This window comes from Sorex araneus, chromosome 2 (assembly GCF_027595985.1).
Source record: "Sorex araneus isolate mSorAra2 chromosome 2, mSorAra2.pri, whole genome shotgun sequence".
Classification (NCBI taxonomy): domain Eukaryota; kingdom Metazoa; phylum Chordata; class Mammalia; order Eulipotyphla; family Soricidae; genus Sorex; species Sorex araneus.
This window is the reverse complement of record NC_073303.1, coordinates 237267063-237285190: the sequence shown is the minus strand read 5'-3', so window position 1 is coordinate 237285190 and position 18128 is coordinate 237267063. Positions and strand designations below refer to the sequence as shown.

The window sequence follows — 18128 nt, the reverse complement described above, 5'->3', positions numbered from 1 at the left end:
AGGTACTCCGTAATCACCCCCAACATCCTGAGGCTGGAGAATGAGGAGCTGGTGGTGCTGGAGGCCCATGACGCCAACGGGGACATTCCCGTCACACTTAGCATCTACAACTACCCCGGCAAAACGCAAGTGCTGTTTAGTGAGAAAACTGTGCTGACCAAGGCCAACAACCACCTGAGCGCCATACCTGTGAAGGTTGGGCGCCAGACACCTATACTCCTTCTTTGAGGCCTCCCCTTGCAGAACCTCACCCCCCTTAAGGCCTTCCGCCCATGGAACCCTGCCCTCTCTAATGGGGTTCCACTCCTTTGCAATCCTCTTCTTAATAAGCCCCGCGCATGTCTTTCCCTCCGCAGCGAAGTCCCGCCCCCTCTTAGCCTTTCGCCCAATGGACCCTGCTATTCAGCAGCCAGGGGAGTCTGCACTTCTGGACCTTTCCTGCATTCTTTTTTGCTTTAGTTGCTGTTGTTGTTGTTATAGTTGTTCTTGTTCTTGTTCTTGTTGTGTGTGTGCATTACCCCATGGTGCTCAGGGTTTACTCCTAACTGTGCTCTGGAATCACTCCTGGCTGGGCTCAGGGGCGCATAGAGATGTTAGGCTGGAACCTGGGTTGGCCGCATGCAATGCAAGCTCTTTTGCCTGCTGTACCATCTCTTCCACCCATCCTCTCTAACTTCTTTCCACATTTCCATGTTCCCAGGGCCTGCCCTTCTGAGAAAAGCTCCACCCTTCTTAGCCCGCCCCTCACATAGTCCCACCCTTTTGGCGATGGGCCACACCCCTCAGTGTTCTCGGGTCACTACTGGCTCTGCACTCAGAAATCACCACTGGCAGCACTCAGGGTGAGGGGAGGGGCCACATATGGAATTCCGGGTAGGCAAGCGCCCACCCTGCTATATTATCTCTTCAGCCCCGCAATCCCCCTTCTGAGCCCTTTCACCCTCTGAGCCCCCCACAACCCCAAGTTAGATTCCCTATCCCCGTCCCCTCTCCAATCCCTACCATGGCCTTTTGTCCTCTTCCCCATTCCAAGGTGTCCCCAGATCTGGACAAACTGGGGAGACCAAGGAGCAGAGGGGCAGATGTGAACCTCATCCAAAGCCGAGAGATGGCGCGGTGGGCAGGGGACCCTGGAGCCAAGTGCTGACGGTGCCCTGGTCCACGCCTAGGTCCCAGTGAGCGATGAGCTGACCAAAGGGAAGGGGCAGAAGTTTGTGCTGGTGCAGGCAAGCTTCGCCAAGAAGGACGTGGAGAAACTGGTGCTGGTCAGCCTTCAGAGCGGGTACCTCTTCATCCAGACAGACAAGACCATCTACACCCCAGGCAGTACAGGTGAGGGAGTGAGGAGGCTGGAGAGGGTCGGGAGCAGGGGTTGGGGAGGGGCCAGGATTCATGGGGCTCCTCTTCTCTCTCTCCCACCTGCTCCCAGTCAACTATCGGATCTTCACCGTGGACCACAACCTGTTGCCAGTGGGCCGGTCTGTTGTCTACACCATCCAGGTAACCAGCGGGAGGGCTTCCCCACATGTAAAGAGAGACCGTTCGAGAGCGAACATGTGGCATAAGGTGTATGCCAGTGCATTCTGGATGCAGATAAAACCCTGGCAACTGGGTGATTCGAGACAAGCCGTTCATTCTGGATTCTCAAACTGAGCCTCAGTTTTCTCATTTGAAAAGTGGGTGAACCACAGGCAGATGATTCTGTGCAGGCGGTTCTGCCTGCTGCCACCAGGGGGCACCAGCGAGCACACAAATCAGCTCCTGTATTTCCCATAAGAAAAACTTAACCAAATCTTCCCCAGGACAGCAGGTTTTACCAACCTACCCTGGACTTCCACCTATCTGCCTCCTCCTTCTCCCCACTCCCAATCAGCTCCATTCCTAGGGCCTCTTGATATTTTTCCAGTGACCTACCTCAGGACCTTGGTACAGGTCACTTTCTGGGTACCACACAGATGCATTGCTGCAAAGAATGTCGGAGTATTAACATAGAAACAGACCAAAGAGAAATAGTCCCTCCTTGCCTGGTCTATTTGCCCAGCCAGTGAGCAGGGGTCTGTATTCAGCTCATCTTAGTAAGCTCAACTGAAGGCATGAAGTAGCTTGTTTAAAGTTACACAAGGCTTCTCAGAACTCACACCCATATTCTCATGGATTCTTTTTTCTCTTTTTTGGCTTTCCTTGGGAGGTGGGGGTGTGTCTCACCTGGCATTGCTCAGAGATTACTCCTGGAGGTGCTTGGGGAACCATATGGGATGCTGGGGATTGAGCCTGGGTTGGCCACATGCAAGGCAAGCACCCCACCTGCTGTAATATTAATTGCTCCAGCCCACCATCTCACTGATTCTTTTCTCCTTCCCTGGCAGTAGAGAAGGTCTCCAGGGTTGGCTATGAAACACGGGTGTTGATGGTTGTGTGCGCACAGCTCTCATTGAGAGGCTGGTGGGAGTTAAACACAAACACACACACACACACACACACACACACACACACACACACACACACACACACACACACACCTGGCTGTGGGAGACCAGAGGGTGCATATTTAGTTGTACCACCAGGGGGCACCAACAACAGAGCTACTCAGAGCAATGGTGATGGAGTCACAGGGGTTCACACCTGTGACCCCCATACTTGCAAAGCAGGTTTACTGACACTGTGCTGGGTTTTACTTTATTTTGTTTTATGGGTCACACTCATCAGTTCTCAGTTCCCCGCCCCCGAAAAAATATAAAAATAAAAATAAAAAACAGGGGCTGGAGAGATAGCACAGCGGGTAGGGCATTTGCCTTGCACGCGGCCGACCCGGGTTCAAATCCCAGCATCCCATATGGTCCCCTGAGCATGGCCAGGGCTAGTTCCTGAGTGCAGAGCCAGGAGTAACCCCTGTGCATCGCCAGGTGTGACCCAAAAAGCAAAAATAAAATAAAATAAAATAAAAAATAAATAAAAAACAAATCTAGCTCAGATTATGAACACTGGGTGATCAGTTCCTGCTCTAGTGTCTTTCTTTTCATTTGTTTTTTTTTTGGGGGGGGGTGATACGCGGGGCCTATTCCTGGCTCTGTGCTCAGGGATCACTCCTGTCAGGGTTTGTGGGGGGGACACTATATGGTACCGGGGATTGAACATGGATCAGCCGTGTGCAAGGCAAGAGACGTCCCCGCTATCCTATCGCTCAGGGCCCTGAGCTATGATGCTTAGCCCTGTCCCCACGAGCCTGCCATGGGAAATGACAGAGATGAGAGAGGCCAAGACCGGCTTGCAAAAAAGACAGTGGGGCATGGCAGCTTGCCTGGCTCGATCCCAGCACCATTTGGGGTCCCCAAAGCACCATCAGGAGAGACCCTTGAGGCCAGAGTCAGGAATAAGCTCTGAGCACAGGCAGGTGCCTCCCCTACAACCTCACCAAAGCAAAACAAAACACCATCTCCCCATCCTGTCCCCCCCAGACCCCGGATGGAGTTGCCGTCAATGAGGGCACCAAGTCTTCCACCGATTATAGAGGGATGATGCCTCTGTCGTGGAACGTTCCAGAGCTGGTTAAGTATGTCTGACTCCTCTGGGAGGGCGTTCAGGACTCCCCAATCCCAGGAGAGGAAGTGTGGGGGCTGGGTGGGCCCTGCCCTCCCACCCCATCTCTCACCTGCCTGGTTTTCGCAGTATGGGACAGTGGAAGATCAACGCTTACTACAAGGATTCGCCCAAGAAGGTTTTCACCGCGGAGTTCGAGGTGAAGGAGTATGGTAAGAGGCGCCTGAAAGGGTCAGAGCAATAACACAGCGGGAGGGCATTTGCCTCGCAGGGAGCCAATGCGGATTCGATCCCTGGCACCCCATAGGGTCTTCCTGAGCACTGCCAGGAGGGATTCTCAAGTGCAGAGCTAGGAGTCAAACCTGAGCACCATCAGAAAAAAAAAGAGGAGGGGGAGGGAGCCCAGGGGGGTGAGGGGGGCACCACGCCCTGCCCTAACCACCTGCCTCCACCCCATCAGTGTTGCCCAGTTTCGAAGTCCAAGTGGAGACTGAAGAGAAATTCTACTACATCAATGACCCTAATGACCTGGAGGTCACCATCAAGGCCAGGTGAGTGGTTAGGAGAAGGGGGGCTACCAGATGATGGCCAGGGTGGGACCGGGTAAGGTCAAGAGGAAACAGTTGGAAAGGGAGCTGGAGAGAACGGTGGGGAGGCGTTTGTCTTGTGTGCGGCCAACCGAGATTCAAGAGATTCAATTCCCAGTTCTGCATAGGTTGGGGGGGGGGGTCCATGAACCCCACCAGAAGTGACCCCTTAGCAAAGAGCCAGGAGTAAGCCCTGAGTCCCAGTGGGTGTGGCCCCCAAACCAAAATAATAATAGGATCCAGGTAAGGCGTTTGCCTTGCACGTGGCTGATCAATTCCCTGGCACCCTTTAGGGTCCTCTGACACACAGGAGTGACCCGGGAGCACCACTAGGTGTGGCCCCCAAAGCGAAATGAAACAAAATTAAAAATATAGTAAAGGTCAGTGGAGGCGCAGGGGCAGGTGGGCAGAAAGGCAGGTGAAGGTGACATCTCAGTGTCGGACACTCGTGCCCAACAGGTTCCTGTATGGGAAGGATGTGGAAGGAACCGCCTTTGTCATCTTCGGCGTGCAGGACGACGACCAGAGAATCTCACTGACCCAGTCCCTCTCCCGAGTTGTGGTATGTGACCTGAATCCCCTCTCTGAAGCCCCCCACCGACCCCCAGTGCCCTCTCCTGGCCCCCACTGAGCCCCCACTGCCCTGCAGATTGAGGACGGCGTCGGGAAGGCCAGTCTCTCCCGGAAGGTCTTGCTGGACGGGGTGCAACCCTCGGATGCCAACGCTCTGGTGGGAAAGTCCTTGTACGTGTCAGTCACCGTCATCCTGCAGTCAGGTGAGACCTAGTCTGATGGGGGAGGCCCAATTACCACCACTGTGGTCCTGTCTGAGGGGGGAGGCCAAGTTACCACCACATGGCCCAGTCTGAAGAGACCCGCAGTCCACCATGTGGCCCAGTCTGAGAAGGAAGGACTATTACCATCATGTGATCTAATCTGAGGGGGGAGGCCAGTATCATCTAGCCTGTGGTCTAGCCTGAGGAGAAAGGTTTAGACCACCACGTGATCCAGTTTCTGGAGGGAGGTCACCTTGAAGTCTAGTCTGAGGGTGGTAGACCAATAACCATGTGGTCTAGTCTGAGCAAGAAGGCTCAGTCCACTGTGTGGCCCACTCTGAGAAGCATGTGGTCTAATCTGAGGGAGGAGGCCCAGTACCCTCATAGGACTCAGTCAAAGGGGACCTTAGTATCCTTATCTAGTCCAGTCAGAGGGGTGAGGAGAGTGGGGAGGCCCACTCACAGCACATGATCCATTCTGATGGCGAGGGCCCAGGCTGAGGGGGAAGATTTAAAGTGAAGAGAGACTCAGTCTCGGGGGTAGGGCGATAGCACAGTGGGTAGGGCATTTGCCTTGCACGCGACCACCCGGGTTTGATTTCCAGCATCCCATATGGTTCCCTGAGCACCGTCAGGAGTAATTCCTGAGATAAGAGGCAGGAGTAACCCCTGAGCAGTGCTGGTGTGACTCCCCCCCCCCCCGCCCCAAAAAAAAGACTCAGTCTGAGGAAGGTGGCTTAATCTAAAGGGGGAGGCTCGGTCTGAGGGAGGAGGTCCCCAGCATGAAGGTGGGCTCCATCTGAGGGGGGCAGGCAGGGACGCCTGGCCCTGAGGGGTGTCGGGGCAGCCCATCCTCACAGCCATCCGCCTCAGGCAGCGACATGGTGGAGGCAGAGAGTGACCGGATCCCCATCGTCGACTCCCCTTACAAGATCCACTTCACCAAGACCCCCAAGTACTTCAAGCCTGCCATGCCCTTTGACCTCATGGTGAGAACCCAGGCTGGCCGCCCCTCCTTGCACTCCCTGCACATCGGGCTCACCTAAATCTCCTGGTGGCTGGTCCCCTCACACAGGTGTCCGTGACCAACCCTGACGGCTCCCCCGCGGTTCGCGTGCCCGTGGTGACAGAAGAATTCAGTAACGTGCCGTCTTTCACTGGGGAAGACGGTGTGGCCAAGCTGAGCATCAACACGCCCAAGACTCAGGACCCCCTGACCATCACCGTGAGTGTCTCTCCAGCCTCTGACCAGTCTCCTCAGCTCCAGGGGGCGTGGCTGGGGCGTGGCTATGGGTGAGGGGCGTGGTTGGGTGTGGTTACAGGTGAGGGGCGTGGCTGGGCGTGATCACTGGTATGACTGGTATGGGCGTGATCACTGGTATGACTGGGGAGTGAGGATGGCCGAGGGGCGTGGTCATGGGTGGGGCGGGGCCATGATGGTGTGGGCGTGGTCTGCCAAGTGGCAGTGGAAGTAATGGTGGGCATGGTCTGTGTGTGGGCGTGGTCATGCTCAGTTGGGCGGGCTGAACTGGGGTGGGACTGGAGTGTGGTGGTTGTGACTTGGCTGGATGCTCTGCCCATGGCTCCCGCCCCTCCCCCTCACCGCCTTCAGCACAGGTGTTCCAGGAAGGAGCCCTGGGTTTGCATCCAAGCCCCCTGGGTCATCCAGGACCCTACCCCTGGTCTCAAAACTTCTCGTTCATCTATTCAACTCCGCTGATGTCCGCGCAGCGTGAGAGGGTAGAATGCAGAAGTCCTGAGGCAGCTACTGGGACAGCTGAGCAGGGTGTCTGTCTTTTTTTTGCTTTTTGTGTCACACCCAGCGATGCACAGGGGTTACTCCTGGCTCTACATTCAGGAATAACTCCTGGCGGTGCTCACGGGACCATATGGGATGCTGGGAATCAAACTCAGGTCGGCCGCGTGCAAGGCAAACGCCCTACCCGCTGTGCTATTGCTCCAGCCCCTGCAGTCTAGTCTTTTGCCCGCTCTCCCCCACTATCTGAAAATTGGTTTTGTATTTTTATATTCCACCTAGACCATATGCCTTAACTTACCCTCTCACTATCTCCCCTGAATCCTGGGAACCTGTTTTATTCTTTCCTCTTTTTGGAAAGGGGAGGGTTGGAGCCACACCTGACAGAGCTAAGGGCTTATTCCTAGCTCTACATTCAGGGATCAGTCCTGAAGGGGCTCAGGGGACCTTATGGCATGCTGGGATTAAACCTGGGTTGGACACCTGCAAGGCAAGGACCTTCCCTGCTGTACTACTTCTTCAACCCTGACACACACATTTAAAAAAGTTTTTTTTTGCTTTTTGGGTCACACCCAGCAATACACAAGGTTTACTCCTGGCTCTGCATTCAGGAATCACTCCTGGTAATTCTTGGGGAACCATATGGGATGCTCAGAATCGAATCCAGGTGGCCACATGCAAGGCAAATGCCCTATCCGCTGTGCTATTGCTCCAGCCTCTACACACACATTTTTTAAATTACTTTTTTTGGGTCACACCCAGTGATGCACAAGGGTTACTCCTGGCTCATGCACTCAGAAAACTCCTGGTGGTACTCAGGGGACCATATGGGATGCTGGGAATCAAACCCAGGTCCGTTGTGTGCAAGGCAAACACCCTACCCACTGTGCTATCGCTCCAGCCCCTAATAATACTTTTTCAAATGTTTGTATTGGGAATCCGCTGTTTAAAATTCGGTCAATCATGGTTCTCTTGCACATAATTCAAACATCACACTTATTACCATACTTTTTGTTTGTTTTCGGTTATTTTTAGGGGAGTCACACCTAAGGATGCTCAGGGGTTACTCCTGGCTCTGCACTCAGGAATGATTCCTGGTGGTGCTTGGGGGAGGGCATAAGGGGTGGGTGCCAGGTATTGAACCCAGATCAGGCCCGTGTAAACCAAGCACCTTTCCCACTGTACAATCTCTCCAGCCCCTAGTTTGTTTGGGGGTCTTACCGGGCAGTGCTCGGGGTTTTTACTGATTCTGCACTCAGGAATCACTCCTGATGGGGATCAGGGGCCCCTACAGGGTGCCAGGCATTGGACCTGAGTTAGCTGTATGTGAAGCCAGCTCCCACCCCACTGTGTTAGCTCTCTGATGAGTAATTCCTCCTGGAGATGCTGAGGAGACCATATGGGATGCAGGCGATCAAACCCGGCCATATACAAGGCAAACAAACACCTTCCCTACTGTACTATGGCTCTGCCCCCCCCAAGCCCCCGCCACACTTTTTTTTTGGGGGGTCACACCTGGATTATGCACTCAGGAATGACTCCTGGCAGTGCTCGGGGGACCCAATGGGATACTGGGAATCGAACCCGGGTCAGATGCGTGCAAGGCAAACGCCCTATCCGCTGTGCTCCAGCCCCCCCCACACACACACACATTGTGAATGTCTAATCATTGTCACTTGGTTCAGGTGCGTACACAGAAGAGAGAAATCCCCAGAGAAAAGCAGGCAGTGAACACCATGCACGCCCAGCCCTACAAGACCCAAGGCAACTCCAACAATTACCTCCACCTCTCGGTGCCCCGCTTGGAGCTCCAGCCCGGGGAGGTGATCAATGTCAATTTCCATGTGCGCACGGACCCCGGCCTGGAAAACAGGATAAAATACTTCACCTACCTGGTTTGTGACTCCCTCATTCCTGTCCCAAGCCCCCCCCCCTTCCCTCCAACATCCAAGACCCTCACCCCCACCCCCACCCCCAACTGTCCCCCAGATCATGAGCAAGGGGAAGCTGATGAAGGTGGGCCGGCAAGTGCGACAGGCCGGCCAGGATCTGGTGGTGCTGCAGATGGCCATCAATGAAGACTTCATCCCCTCCTTCCGCCTGGTGGCCTATTACACCCTCATTCGGGCCGACGGGAACAGGGAGGTGGTGGCTGATTCCGTGTGGGTGGACATCAAGGACTCATGCATGGGCACCGTGAGTGTCACCCTCCCTGAGTCTCCCTTCCCCTCTCCCTCCCCCACCCGGCCCTCTCCCTCTCTCCCCATCTCTCCCTCTTCTCCTTCCCTCTCATCCCCTTTCCCTGTCCCTCTCCCTCTCTCTTCCTCATGGATGGATGGATGCATGGATGGATGGATGAAATGGATGGATGGATGGATGGATGGATGGATGGATGGATGGATAAGTAGACAATTAATAAGTGGATGGACAGATGGATGGGAGAGATGGATGTGTGACCGGAAGGATGAACGAGTGGACATTTCATGAATGGATGGGCAGACAAATGGGTAGAGAGATGGATGGGTGGATGGAGAGATGGATGGAAGGATGGATGGATGATGATGGGCAGGTGGATGAGTGAATTGGTGGTTAGAGGGATGGATGGATGAACAGATGGGTAGACAAATGAATGGATGAATGGATGAGTAGATAATGAATGATAGTTAATGTACAATCGAGTGGATGGATGGACAGATGGATGTGTGGATGGGTGATTAGAAGGATGGATGGAGAGAAATCCTGTTGAGTACAAGAGTGTGAGGGCTTGAGCTGTTTGGCCATGCATCAGTGACCAGAAATATGCCATCAGAACTGAACCTGGGTTTCCAGCCAGGCGCCGGCTCAGTCTTCCTCACGCATCGCTGTGCTCAGAGTCTGAATTCCTGGGATCCCTCCCTCTGCTGTCCACTGGGGTGGGCTGCAGCTGTACTGATCTGAAGCAGATGCAAAAAAGCCACAGGCTGACCAATGTCCTTCTCATCCCCTGTTCTCTGCCCCTGTCGCTGTCTGAAGTTCTTCCTGCATTCTCCCCACTTCCCATTCCCTCCTTCCACTCTCCTATGCCCAACCCACCGCCCCCCCCAAAAAAAAACACTGGCCAAGAGGCTGACTTCTCCATCCTGCCCCTCTGATCTCTGCGTAGCTGGTGGTGACAAGTAGCAGGAGTGAGGACAAGCAGAAGGTGTATCTGCCGAAGCAGCAGTTGAACCTCAAGATAGAGGGAGACAAAGGGGCCCGCGTGGGGCTGGTGGCCGTGGACAAGGGCGTGTTCGTGCTAAATAAGAAGAACAAGTTCACTCAAAGCAAGGTAGGTCCACTATGACAGTGATAGTTGGAAATGATCACTCTAGACAAGAACTGAGGGATATACATGATTTCCTTTCAGCACCTGACTTGCAAATCAGAAGGAGACAGAGAGAGAGAGAGAGAGAGAGAGAGAGAGAGAGAGAGAGAGAGAGAGAGAGAGAGAGAACGCCTGCCATAGAAGCAGGCTGCGGCAGGTGTGGAGACAGTTGGGGAATGTGGCAAAGAGAAACTGGGGACATTGGTGGTGGAAAATGTACAGTGGTGAAGGGATGGGTATTGGAATAGTCTATGATAACTGTGTATCTCTTGTTGATTAAAAAGCCCCACAAAATTAAAAAACTTTTAAACATGAAAAAAAAAAGAAAGAGAGAAAGAGAGAGAAAGAGAAAGAAAGAAAGAAAGAAAGAAAGAAAGAAAGAAAGAAAGAAAGAAAGAAAGAAAATGGCACCTATTTCAAATTTAAGCTTTGCATTTGGAAAAAATGTATCTGCATATTTGCTCGGGCTGGAGCAATAGCACAGCAGTTGGGCTTTCACCTTTCACGTGGCTGCCCTGAGTTTGATTCCTCCACCCCTCTCAGAGAGCCCAGCAAGCTAGGGAGAGTATCGAGCCCGCATGGCAGAGCCTGGCAAGCTACCCGTGTGTATTGGTAATGCCAAAAACAGTAACAATAAGTCTCTCAATGAGAGATGTTACTGGTGCCCGCTCAAACAAATCGATGAGCATATTTGCTCTGATTTGTTGATAAGATATAAAGATAGGAGAGTTTATTTTGGTACAACCCTGACCATACAGCAACCCTGCCCATACAGTGTTCCAATCCATAATATGTGGACTATAAATTTGGAAGGCAAGATTCTAAGCCAGCCAATCAGTTATATTTCCAGTAGCAGCTTGCATTATAGCACTTGGATTGTTCTATCAAATAATTTATTGAGATCCAGATGCTCCAGTTCCTGATCTTCCCTGAGGGGTTGTCAGATACTCCTGTCCAAAAACAAAGCTGTGGGTACTTAACTGCAGGCTCCCACTCTTGTCGAATGATCTCTAAAGAATGTGAAATTGCTTGTCATCTTTGTCAAAATTACAGATGAATATAATATTTGCTCCCCAAGTTGTAATTAAAAACTCAATTAAAATAAATTCTGAAATCATTATAAAAAAAAAAAAAAGCAAGGTAGGTCCCTGTCCCCTGTCCCCCAACCCCCACCCCCACCCCGGGATGGCAGAATCAATGGGATGGCCCTGGGCAAGTAGATGATGACGTGGGCTAGGAGTGAGTTCACAAGGCCAGTGTGGGGTGAAATCTGGGTTCAGAAGGCTAATATGAGGGCGCTGGAGCGATCGTACAGGGATTACATCGCTTGCCTTGCAGGCAGCTGATCCTGCTTTAGGTCAGCGACATCCCCATGGTTCCCCCGAGCACCACTAGGAGTGATTTCTGAGCGCAGAGCCAAGAGTGGCCCTTGAGCATCGCCGGGTGTGCCCGCCCCCCCCAAAAAAAAAAGAGAGAGAATATGAACCAGAGAGATAGTACTTGCGTTGCATTGCGTGCAGCTGAGGGAATTCCATCCCCAGCACTGCATGATCTCCGGAGCACCACCAGGGGACGCTCCTGAGCGCAGAGCCAGGAATAGCCCCAGAGCACCGCTGAGTGTTGCCCCCCAACCAAAATAAAATAAAGAGGGATGATAGGGGCTGGAGCAGTAGGACAGCGGGGAGGGTACTTTGCCTTGCATGCGACTGACCCGGGTGAGACCTCCGGCATCCCGTGTTGTCCCCGGAGCACCTCCAGGAGTGATCCCTGAACACAGAGCCAGGAGGAGCCAGCCCTGAGCATTGCCAAGTGTACCCCCCTGGCCCTCCCCCAAAGAAGAAACTATGTGAGGTCAAGGGCCCACGCTGGGGACACTCCAACGATGCGGGGTGGAGCGGAGTGTGGGTAGGTGGACTGGCCAGTGGGGCGACTAGTCATGGCCGCACCCCCTGCGCCCCGCAGATCTGGGACATCGTGGAGAAGGCGGACATCGGCTGCACCCCCGGCAGCGGGAAGGACTATGCGGGGGTCTTCGCGGATGCAGGGCTGTCCCTCAAGACCGACAAAGGCCTCCAGACGGCCCACAGGACAGGTGAGGGCACAGCGGGTAGGGAGTTTGCCTTGCACGCGGTGGACCGGGGTTCGATTCCCAGCATCCCATATGGTCCCCTGAGCACCGCCAGGGGTAATTCCTGAGTGCAGAGCCAGGAGTGACCCCTGTGCATCGCCGAGTGTGAGCAAAAAAAAATAATAATAATAAGGACAGGTGAGGGGCTCTCCCGGGGGCGCTGCCTCCGCCTTCTGTCTAGCTCCCGGTCGCCTCCGCCGGTTGTTCCTCGCGGTGGCGCTCGGGCGCTCGGCCCTGCCTGAGCCTTGTCCTGTCCCCAGATCCCGAGTGCCCCAAAGTGGCCGCCCGCCGCCGGCGCTCCGTGCAGCTCATGGAGAAGAGGACGGACAAAGGTGGGTGCCCACCCGCCCGCCCTGCCGGGGTCCCCCCCTGCCCGCCCGGGCGCGAGGCTGAGCCCTGCGCCCTTGTCCGCAGCCGGCCAGTACAAGGACAAGGAGCTGCGGCGCTGCTGTGAGGACGGCATGCGGGTGAACCCCATGGGCCACAGCTGCGAGCGCCGCATCAAATACATCCTGCATGGCCGCAAGTGCTCGGACGCCTTCCTCGACTGCTGCCGCTACATCACCCGCCTGCGCCAGGAGCTGGCGCGCCAGAGGCCCCTGGGCCTGGCCCGCAGTGAGTCTGCGCGCGCCTTGGGAGGGGCGGCCGGGGCCTCGGGGAGGGAGAGGAGAGCCCGTCTGAGGGGGGAGAGCCTGTCTGAGGGTCAAGGAGGAGGCCCTGTCTGAGGGAGGAGACTGTGTCTGAGGTCCTGTCTGAAGGAGGAGGCCCCTCCTGAGGAAGGAGGCTGTGTCTGAGAGGTTCTGTCTGAAGGAGTAGGCTGTGCTTGATGGAGGAGGCTGTGTCTGAGGTCCTCTCTGAAGGAGGAGGCTGAGGGAGTAGGTCGAATCTGAGGGAGGAGGCCATGTCTGAGGTCATGTCTGAAGGAGGAGGCTGAAGGAGGAAGCTGTGTCTGAGGGAAGGAGGCCATGTCTGAGGGAGGAGGCTGGGTCTGAGGTCCTGTCTGAAGGAGGCAGTCATGTCAGAGGGAGGAGGCCCTGTCTGAGGAAAGATTGCCCAGTCTGAGGAGGAAGCTAAGAAGAAGCCATGTCTAAGAGAGGAGTCCCTGAGGAAGGAGACTGTGTCTAAGAGAGAAGGCCCTGTCTGAGGGAGGAGGCTATCTGAGGGAAGAGGCCTATCTGAGGGAGGAGGCCCTATCTGAGGGAAAATGAGTCTCTGTCTGGGAGGGAGGGCGGATGTCTGAGGGAAGAAGTCCTATCAGTGGGAGGAGGCCTTGCCACAGGAAGAGGCCCTGTCTGAGTAAAGAGACCCTCCTCAGGGGAAGAGGAGGTCTGTCTGAGGAGGGAGAACTGTGTCTGAGGGAAAGTGCCAGAGGGAGGAGCCCTAGGAGGGTTGATTGAGGAAAGAAGTCCTATCAGAGGGAGGATGCCCTGTCTAAGGAGGGAGGAAGCTGTGTCTGAGGGAAGAAGCCCTGTCAGAGACAGGAGGGCTCTCTGAGGCTACAGGAGCCTCTTGTCTGAGGAAGGAGGCCTTATATGAGAAGAGAGGCTATCCCTGTCTGAGGGAGGAGGCCCTATCTGAGGAGGGAGAAAGGCCCTATCAGAGGGAGGAGACTCTATCTGAGGAAGAAGGCCCCATCTGTGGAGGAATAAGGCCCCATGCCTGAAGGAGGACGCTCTGAGGGAGGAGGAGGCCGTTGGGGGCTGGAGCATCACCCTCACGGAACCCTCAGACCCTTCCCGGGAGTAGTTCCTGCATCAGAAAAAGACCCAGAGCAAATTACTCGTAGCCTTTTCCTGATGGGTCTCTGGCATCCGTTGGTCTGTCTAAACTCGAGTGTGTCTCTCACTCTGTCTCTGACGTTTACATGATTTCATGGGTTGTTACCGATCCCACGCCCCATCGGGGTGTGTATGTTGCCTCACATGATCATACTTAGGTTTTGCCTTTGAGTAAGCGTGGGTGTGATCTTAACACATCCCCCCCACAAAAAAAAAAAAGATGATTTCCTAGTAACTATATAGCTTGGAACCCTTCTGAGGCCTAGAGATAAATAACTCAGGGGCCTTCAGGGGAAGGGGGCGGGGATGGGGGCTCTATAGGCCAATGGGCTTCTCTTTCCCAGGCGACCTGGACGAAGACATAATCCCGGCAGAGGATATTATTTCTCGATCCCAGTTCCCAGAGAGTTGGCTGTGGGTCACAATTGAGATGTTGGATGGACCAGAGAAACATGGGTAAGTCCCCGGACAGCCCCACTTCAACCGTCCTTCAAGCCACTTACCCTCAGCACACCAGTTAAAACCATTTGTCTCTCGCCCAGAATTCCCTAGATTGAATCAGCTCATTTGCATACATCCCAACCCCGCCCCCCGCAACACACACACACATACACACACACACAAACACACACTGAATAATTTCATTTGTACTGTACATACAATGTAATGTGTATGGATTTCAATGAGTATATATCCCTCAAACCCCGTTCCGAGAAAGGTTCATTTTGTTGGCATGCACCCCCAGGCTCCAAACTGGGTCATTTATTTTGTATAGACCTTGACCTTGGGCTGGATCGATAACACAGCGGGTAGGGCGTGGCAGACACAGGTTCGATTCCTCTTGTCCCTCTCAGAGAGCCCGGCAAGCTACCGAGGGTGTCTGGCCTGCAGGGCAGAGCCTGGCAAACTCCCTATGGCATATTTGATATGCCAAAAACAGTAACAACAAGTCTCACAATGGAGACGTTCCTGGTGCCCGTTCGAGCAAATCGATGAACAACAGGATGACAGTGATACAGATACTTTGACCCCATCCCATTTTATTTGACATACACCTGATCTCTCAGATTGGCTCATTTCTTTTGCATGTACCCCTGAGGATCTTTTCTTCAGGAAAATCATAACCTCACTTAGAAAAAGCAGAGACTGGACCACATGCTGGCTCCTCCCTTTATCTCCTGAGACTCTCCTTTACTCCCTTAACGCCCCCCCCCACCACCACTAATGCCTTCCAACTTCCCCTTCCTTCCCATCCAGAGTCTCCACTAAGTATATGAAAGAATTTTTGAAAGATTCCATCACCACCTGGGAGATACTGGCTGTGAGTCTGTCAAAAACTAAAGGTGAGAGAAATGTGTCTGGGTCATCAGGAGACAAGATGCCCCCGACTGCCTCCCCAGCCTACCCCAGGGACTTTGCTCATCCATCCTAGCACTGTGGCATTTCATTGGTGGCATGTACCTTGTCCCCGCACCCCCACGCCCCGTGACTGCAGTGGCAGCAGAGTGTAGACAGTAAGTAACACAGTCCACTGCATTCTTTTTTTTTGGTGGGGGGGCATACACTAGCGCTCAGGGATCACTCCTGATGGGGATTGGGGACTTTATGGGGTGCTGGGGATTGAACCTAGGTCAGCCATACGCATGGCAAATGCCTTCCCCACTGCACTTGCTGGCGCCACTGATTTTCTTAAAAGTTTTAATTTGGGGGCCACACCCTGTGGTGCTCCTGAGGGGATATTCTCCTGAGGGGATATCCCCTTTGAATATTAAATCGTGTGTGTGTGTTTGTGTGTGTGTGTTGCTGGGGGTTGAACCCAGGACCTCACACATGCAAGTCAAATGCTCTCTCGCTGAGCTACATCTCAAACCCATTTGAAAAGCAGGTCACATGCAGGGGTGCTCAGGGCTTACTACTGGCTCTGTGTCAAAGGATCACTCCTGGCACTGCGGGGGACCAAATTAGGTAATGGGGACTAAACCCGGTTGAACAGATACAAGGCAATTACCCTCCCCACTGTAATATCCCTTTAGCTCACATCCATTAAAAAGCTCTTTTAAGCATCTTAGGTTAAAAGAAAGAAATAATAATTTATGCCTGTAGTTCAACTATGGACTGGAGCCGGTAGGGCATTTGCTTTGCACGCGGCCCACCCAGGTTCGATTCCTCCATTTCTCTTGGAGAGCCCGGCAAGCTACCGAGAGTATCCCGCCCATATGGCAGAGCCTGGCAAGCTACCCGTGGCATATTCAATGTGCCAAAAACAGTAGCAACCAACCAGTCTCAAAATGGAGATGTTACTAGTGCCCACTCGAGCAAATTGATGAACAACGGGACGACAGTGCTACAGTTAAACTATATGAGTATTGGCATCCGTAACTACCCCGAATTGCTCACAGCAAACTGGAGTCATCATAAGCTTTTTAAAAATTAATTAATTAATTAATTAATTTTTAAAAATTTTTATTTAATCACCATGTGGAAAGTTACAAAGTTTTCAGTTTTATGTCTCAGTTATACAATATTCAAACACCATCCCTTTACCAGTGCCTATATTCCACCACCAAAATCCCCAGTATACCCACCGCCCCTGCACCCTCACCCCAAACTGTATAACTGAAGAATTTCACTTCATTTTCTCTTTACCTTGATTACGTTCCATATTGCAACACAAAACTCACTATTGTTGGAGTTTCCCCAAAAAAAGATAGCCCTACTAAGGAAGCATTTGATAATTGGTTTTCCATTAAAAGATTGCATGTTTTCAGGTTTTAGAAAAGGTCGCGTGCCAGGGCTCCATCTGGAGAAGGTGTTGTGGCTGCACCTCCTCCGTCCGGATCCCCAGTGTTGTTGGCCCGGTTTTGGGTCCGGAGCATTTCTCCGGCCGCGTTGCTCACCAGAATGCCTGGCCTCTTCTCTGCATCACAAGCTTTAACTGTGTATGGGGGTGGGGAGGGGAATGGTGCAACACCCTCAGAGGCCACTCTGGACGCTGTATTCAGAGATTGTGCCTGGCTTTGCTCTGGGTGTCGCATCTTCAAACCTTGCACTCAGCCTTTGCGCTCTTTCCAGCCCAAGTCTCTGTGTTTCATTTTAAATTCTAGTTAATTAGGGGCTGCAGCCATAGTACAGCGGGTAGGGCGTTTGCCTTGCATGCTGCCAACCTGGGTTCGATTCCCAGCATCCCATATGGTCCCCTGAGCACCGCCAGGAGTGATTCCTGAGTACAGAGCTAGGAGTAACTCAGAAAGGAAGAAAAAAAGAAGAAGGCTGGAGTTGCAACTATTCCCTGGGTTGACAAGAAACCCCAAGAACCTCGGAGTGGCAGGATCTGGGACCTCCCCTCTCTCTCTTTCTCTCTCTCTCTTTCTCTCTCACACACACACATACACACACACACACACACACACACACACACACACACACTTGAATGAATTCTGTCCCCACCCATCCATCCTACCAACCACCGACCCCTGATTGGATTTGCACCCGACAGGGATCTGCGTGGCCGACCCCTTTGAGGTCACCGTGATGAAGGACTTCTTCATCGACCTACGGCTCCCCTACTCGGTGGTGCGCAACGAGCAGGTGGAAATCCGGGCCATTCTTTACAACTACCAGCCATCTGACTCACTCAAGGTGGGTCACTGGGGGGGGGGGTAATTTGGGCAGAGGCATGGGCGGGGCTTGGGGCGGGGCTGGGATTGAATGAAGGGCAGGGCTTAGGAGGAGAGGCGGGGAGGGGTAGAAGGGAGGGGACATGCATGTGCACATAGGGCAGGGGCAGGGCTTGAACTGAGGGCAGGATTTGGGTGGGGCGGGGCTTAGGAGGGGATGCGGGGCTTGGACAGAGAGGAAAGACTCGGGCAAGGGCGGGAGCTCCTGGTTTGACATTCTCTCTGCCCCATTTCTGCAGGTAAGAGTGGAGCTGCTCTACAATCCAGCCTTCTGCAGCATGGCCACCAACAAGAAGCGCCACCAACAGACCCTGGTTATCCCGGCCGCATCCTCGGTGGCTGTCCCTTTTGTCATCGTGCCCCTGCAGATTGGCCTCCATGAGGTGGAGGTCAAAGCTGCTGTCTTCAACCACTACCTTGCTGATGGTGTCAGGAAGACCCTGAAGGTTGTGGTGAGTCCTTCGGGTCCCCTGTCGGCCCTCCACTTGCCTGTGCATCCTACGTCACCATCCTGATCAGAGGTCCCATCTCTGGGGTTCCAAGAAC

The 18128-nt window shown here is 53.6% G+C and overlaps 1 protein-coding gene across 1 annotated transcript in view; it reads left to right on the top strand.

Annotated features, from left to right (window-relative positions):
• LOC101550718 (complement C3) overlaps nucleotides 1-18128 on the top strand; it is a 35905-nt gene that overhangs the window by 911 nt on the left and 16866 nt on the right. Inside the window, exons 2-21 of the mRNA XM_055126872.1 lie at nucleotides 3-195; nucleotides 1170-1332; nucleotides 1430-1500; nucleotides 3456-3550; nucleotides 3667-3749; nucleotides 3998-4088; nucleotides 4584-4686; nucleotides 4774-4900; nucleotides 5774-5889; nucleotides 5976-6125; nucleotides 8342-8551; nucleotides 8646-8852; nucleotides 9799-9963; nucleotides 11962-12091; nucleotides 12388-12459; nucleotides 12542-12742; nucleotides 14250-14361; nucleotides 15163-15248; nucleotides 17402-17544; nucleotides 17822-18034. Coding sequence (XP_054982847.1) covers nucleotides 3-195; nucleotides 1170-1332; nucleotides 1430-1500; nucleotides 3456-3550; nucleotides 3667-3749; nucleotides 3998-4088; nucleotides 4584-4686; nucleotides 4774-4900; nucleotides 5774-5889; nucleotides 5976-6125; nucleotides 8342-8551; nucleotides 8646-8852; nucleotides 9799-9963; nucleotides 11962-12091; nucleotides 12388-12459; nucleotides 12542-12742; nucleotides 14250-14361; nucleotides 15163-15248; nucleotides 17402-17544; nucleotides 17822-18034 — 2731 coding nt within the window. The remainder of the gene's footprint in view (nucleotides 1-2; nucleotides 196-1169; nucleotides 1333-1429; nucleotides 1501-3455; nucleotides 3551-3666; nucleotides 3750-3997; nucleotides 4089-4583; nucleotides 4687-4773; nucleotides 4901-5773; nucleotides 5890-5975; nucleotides 6126-8341; nucleotides 8552-8645; nucleotides 8853-9798; nucleotides 9964-11961; nucleotides 12092-12387; nucleotides 12460-12541; nucleotides 12743-14249; nucleotides 14362-15162; nucleotides 15249-17401; nucleotides 17545-17821; nucleotides 18035-18128) is intronic.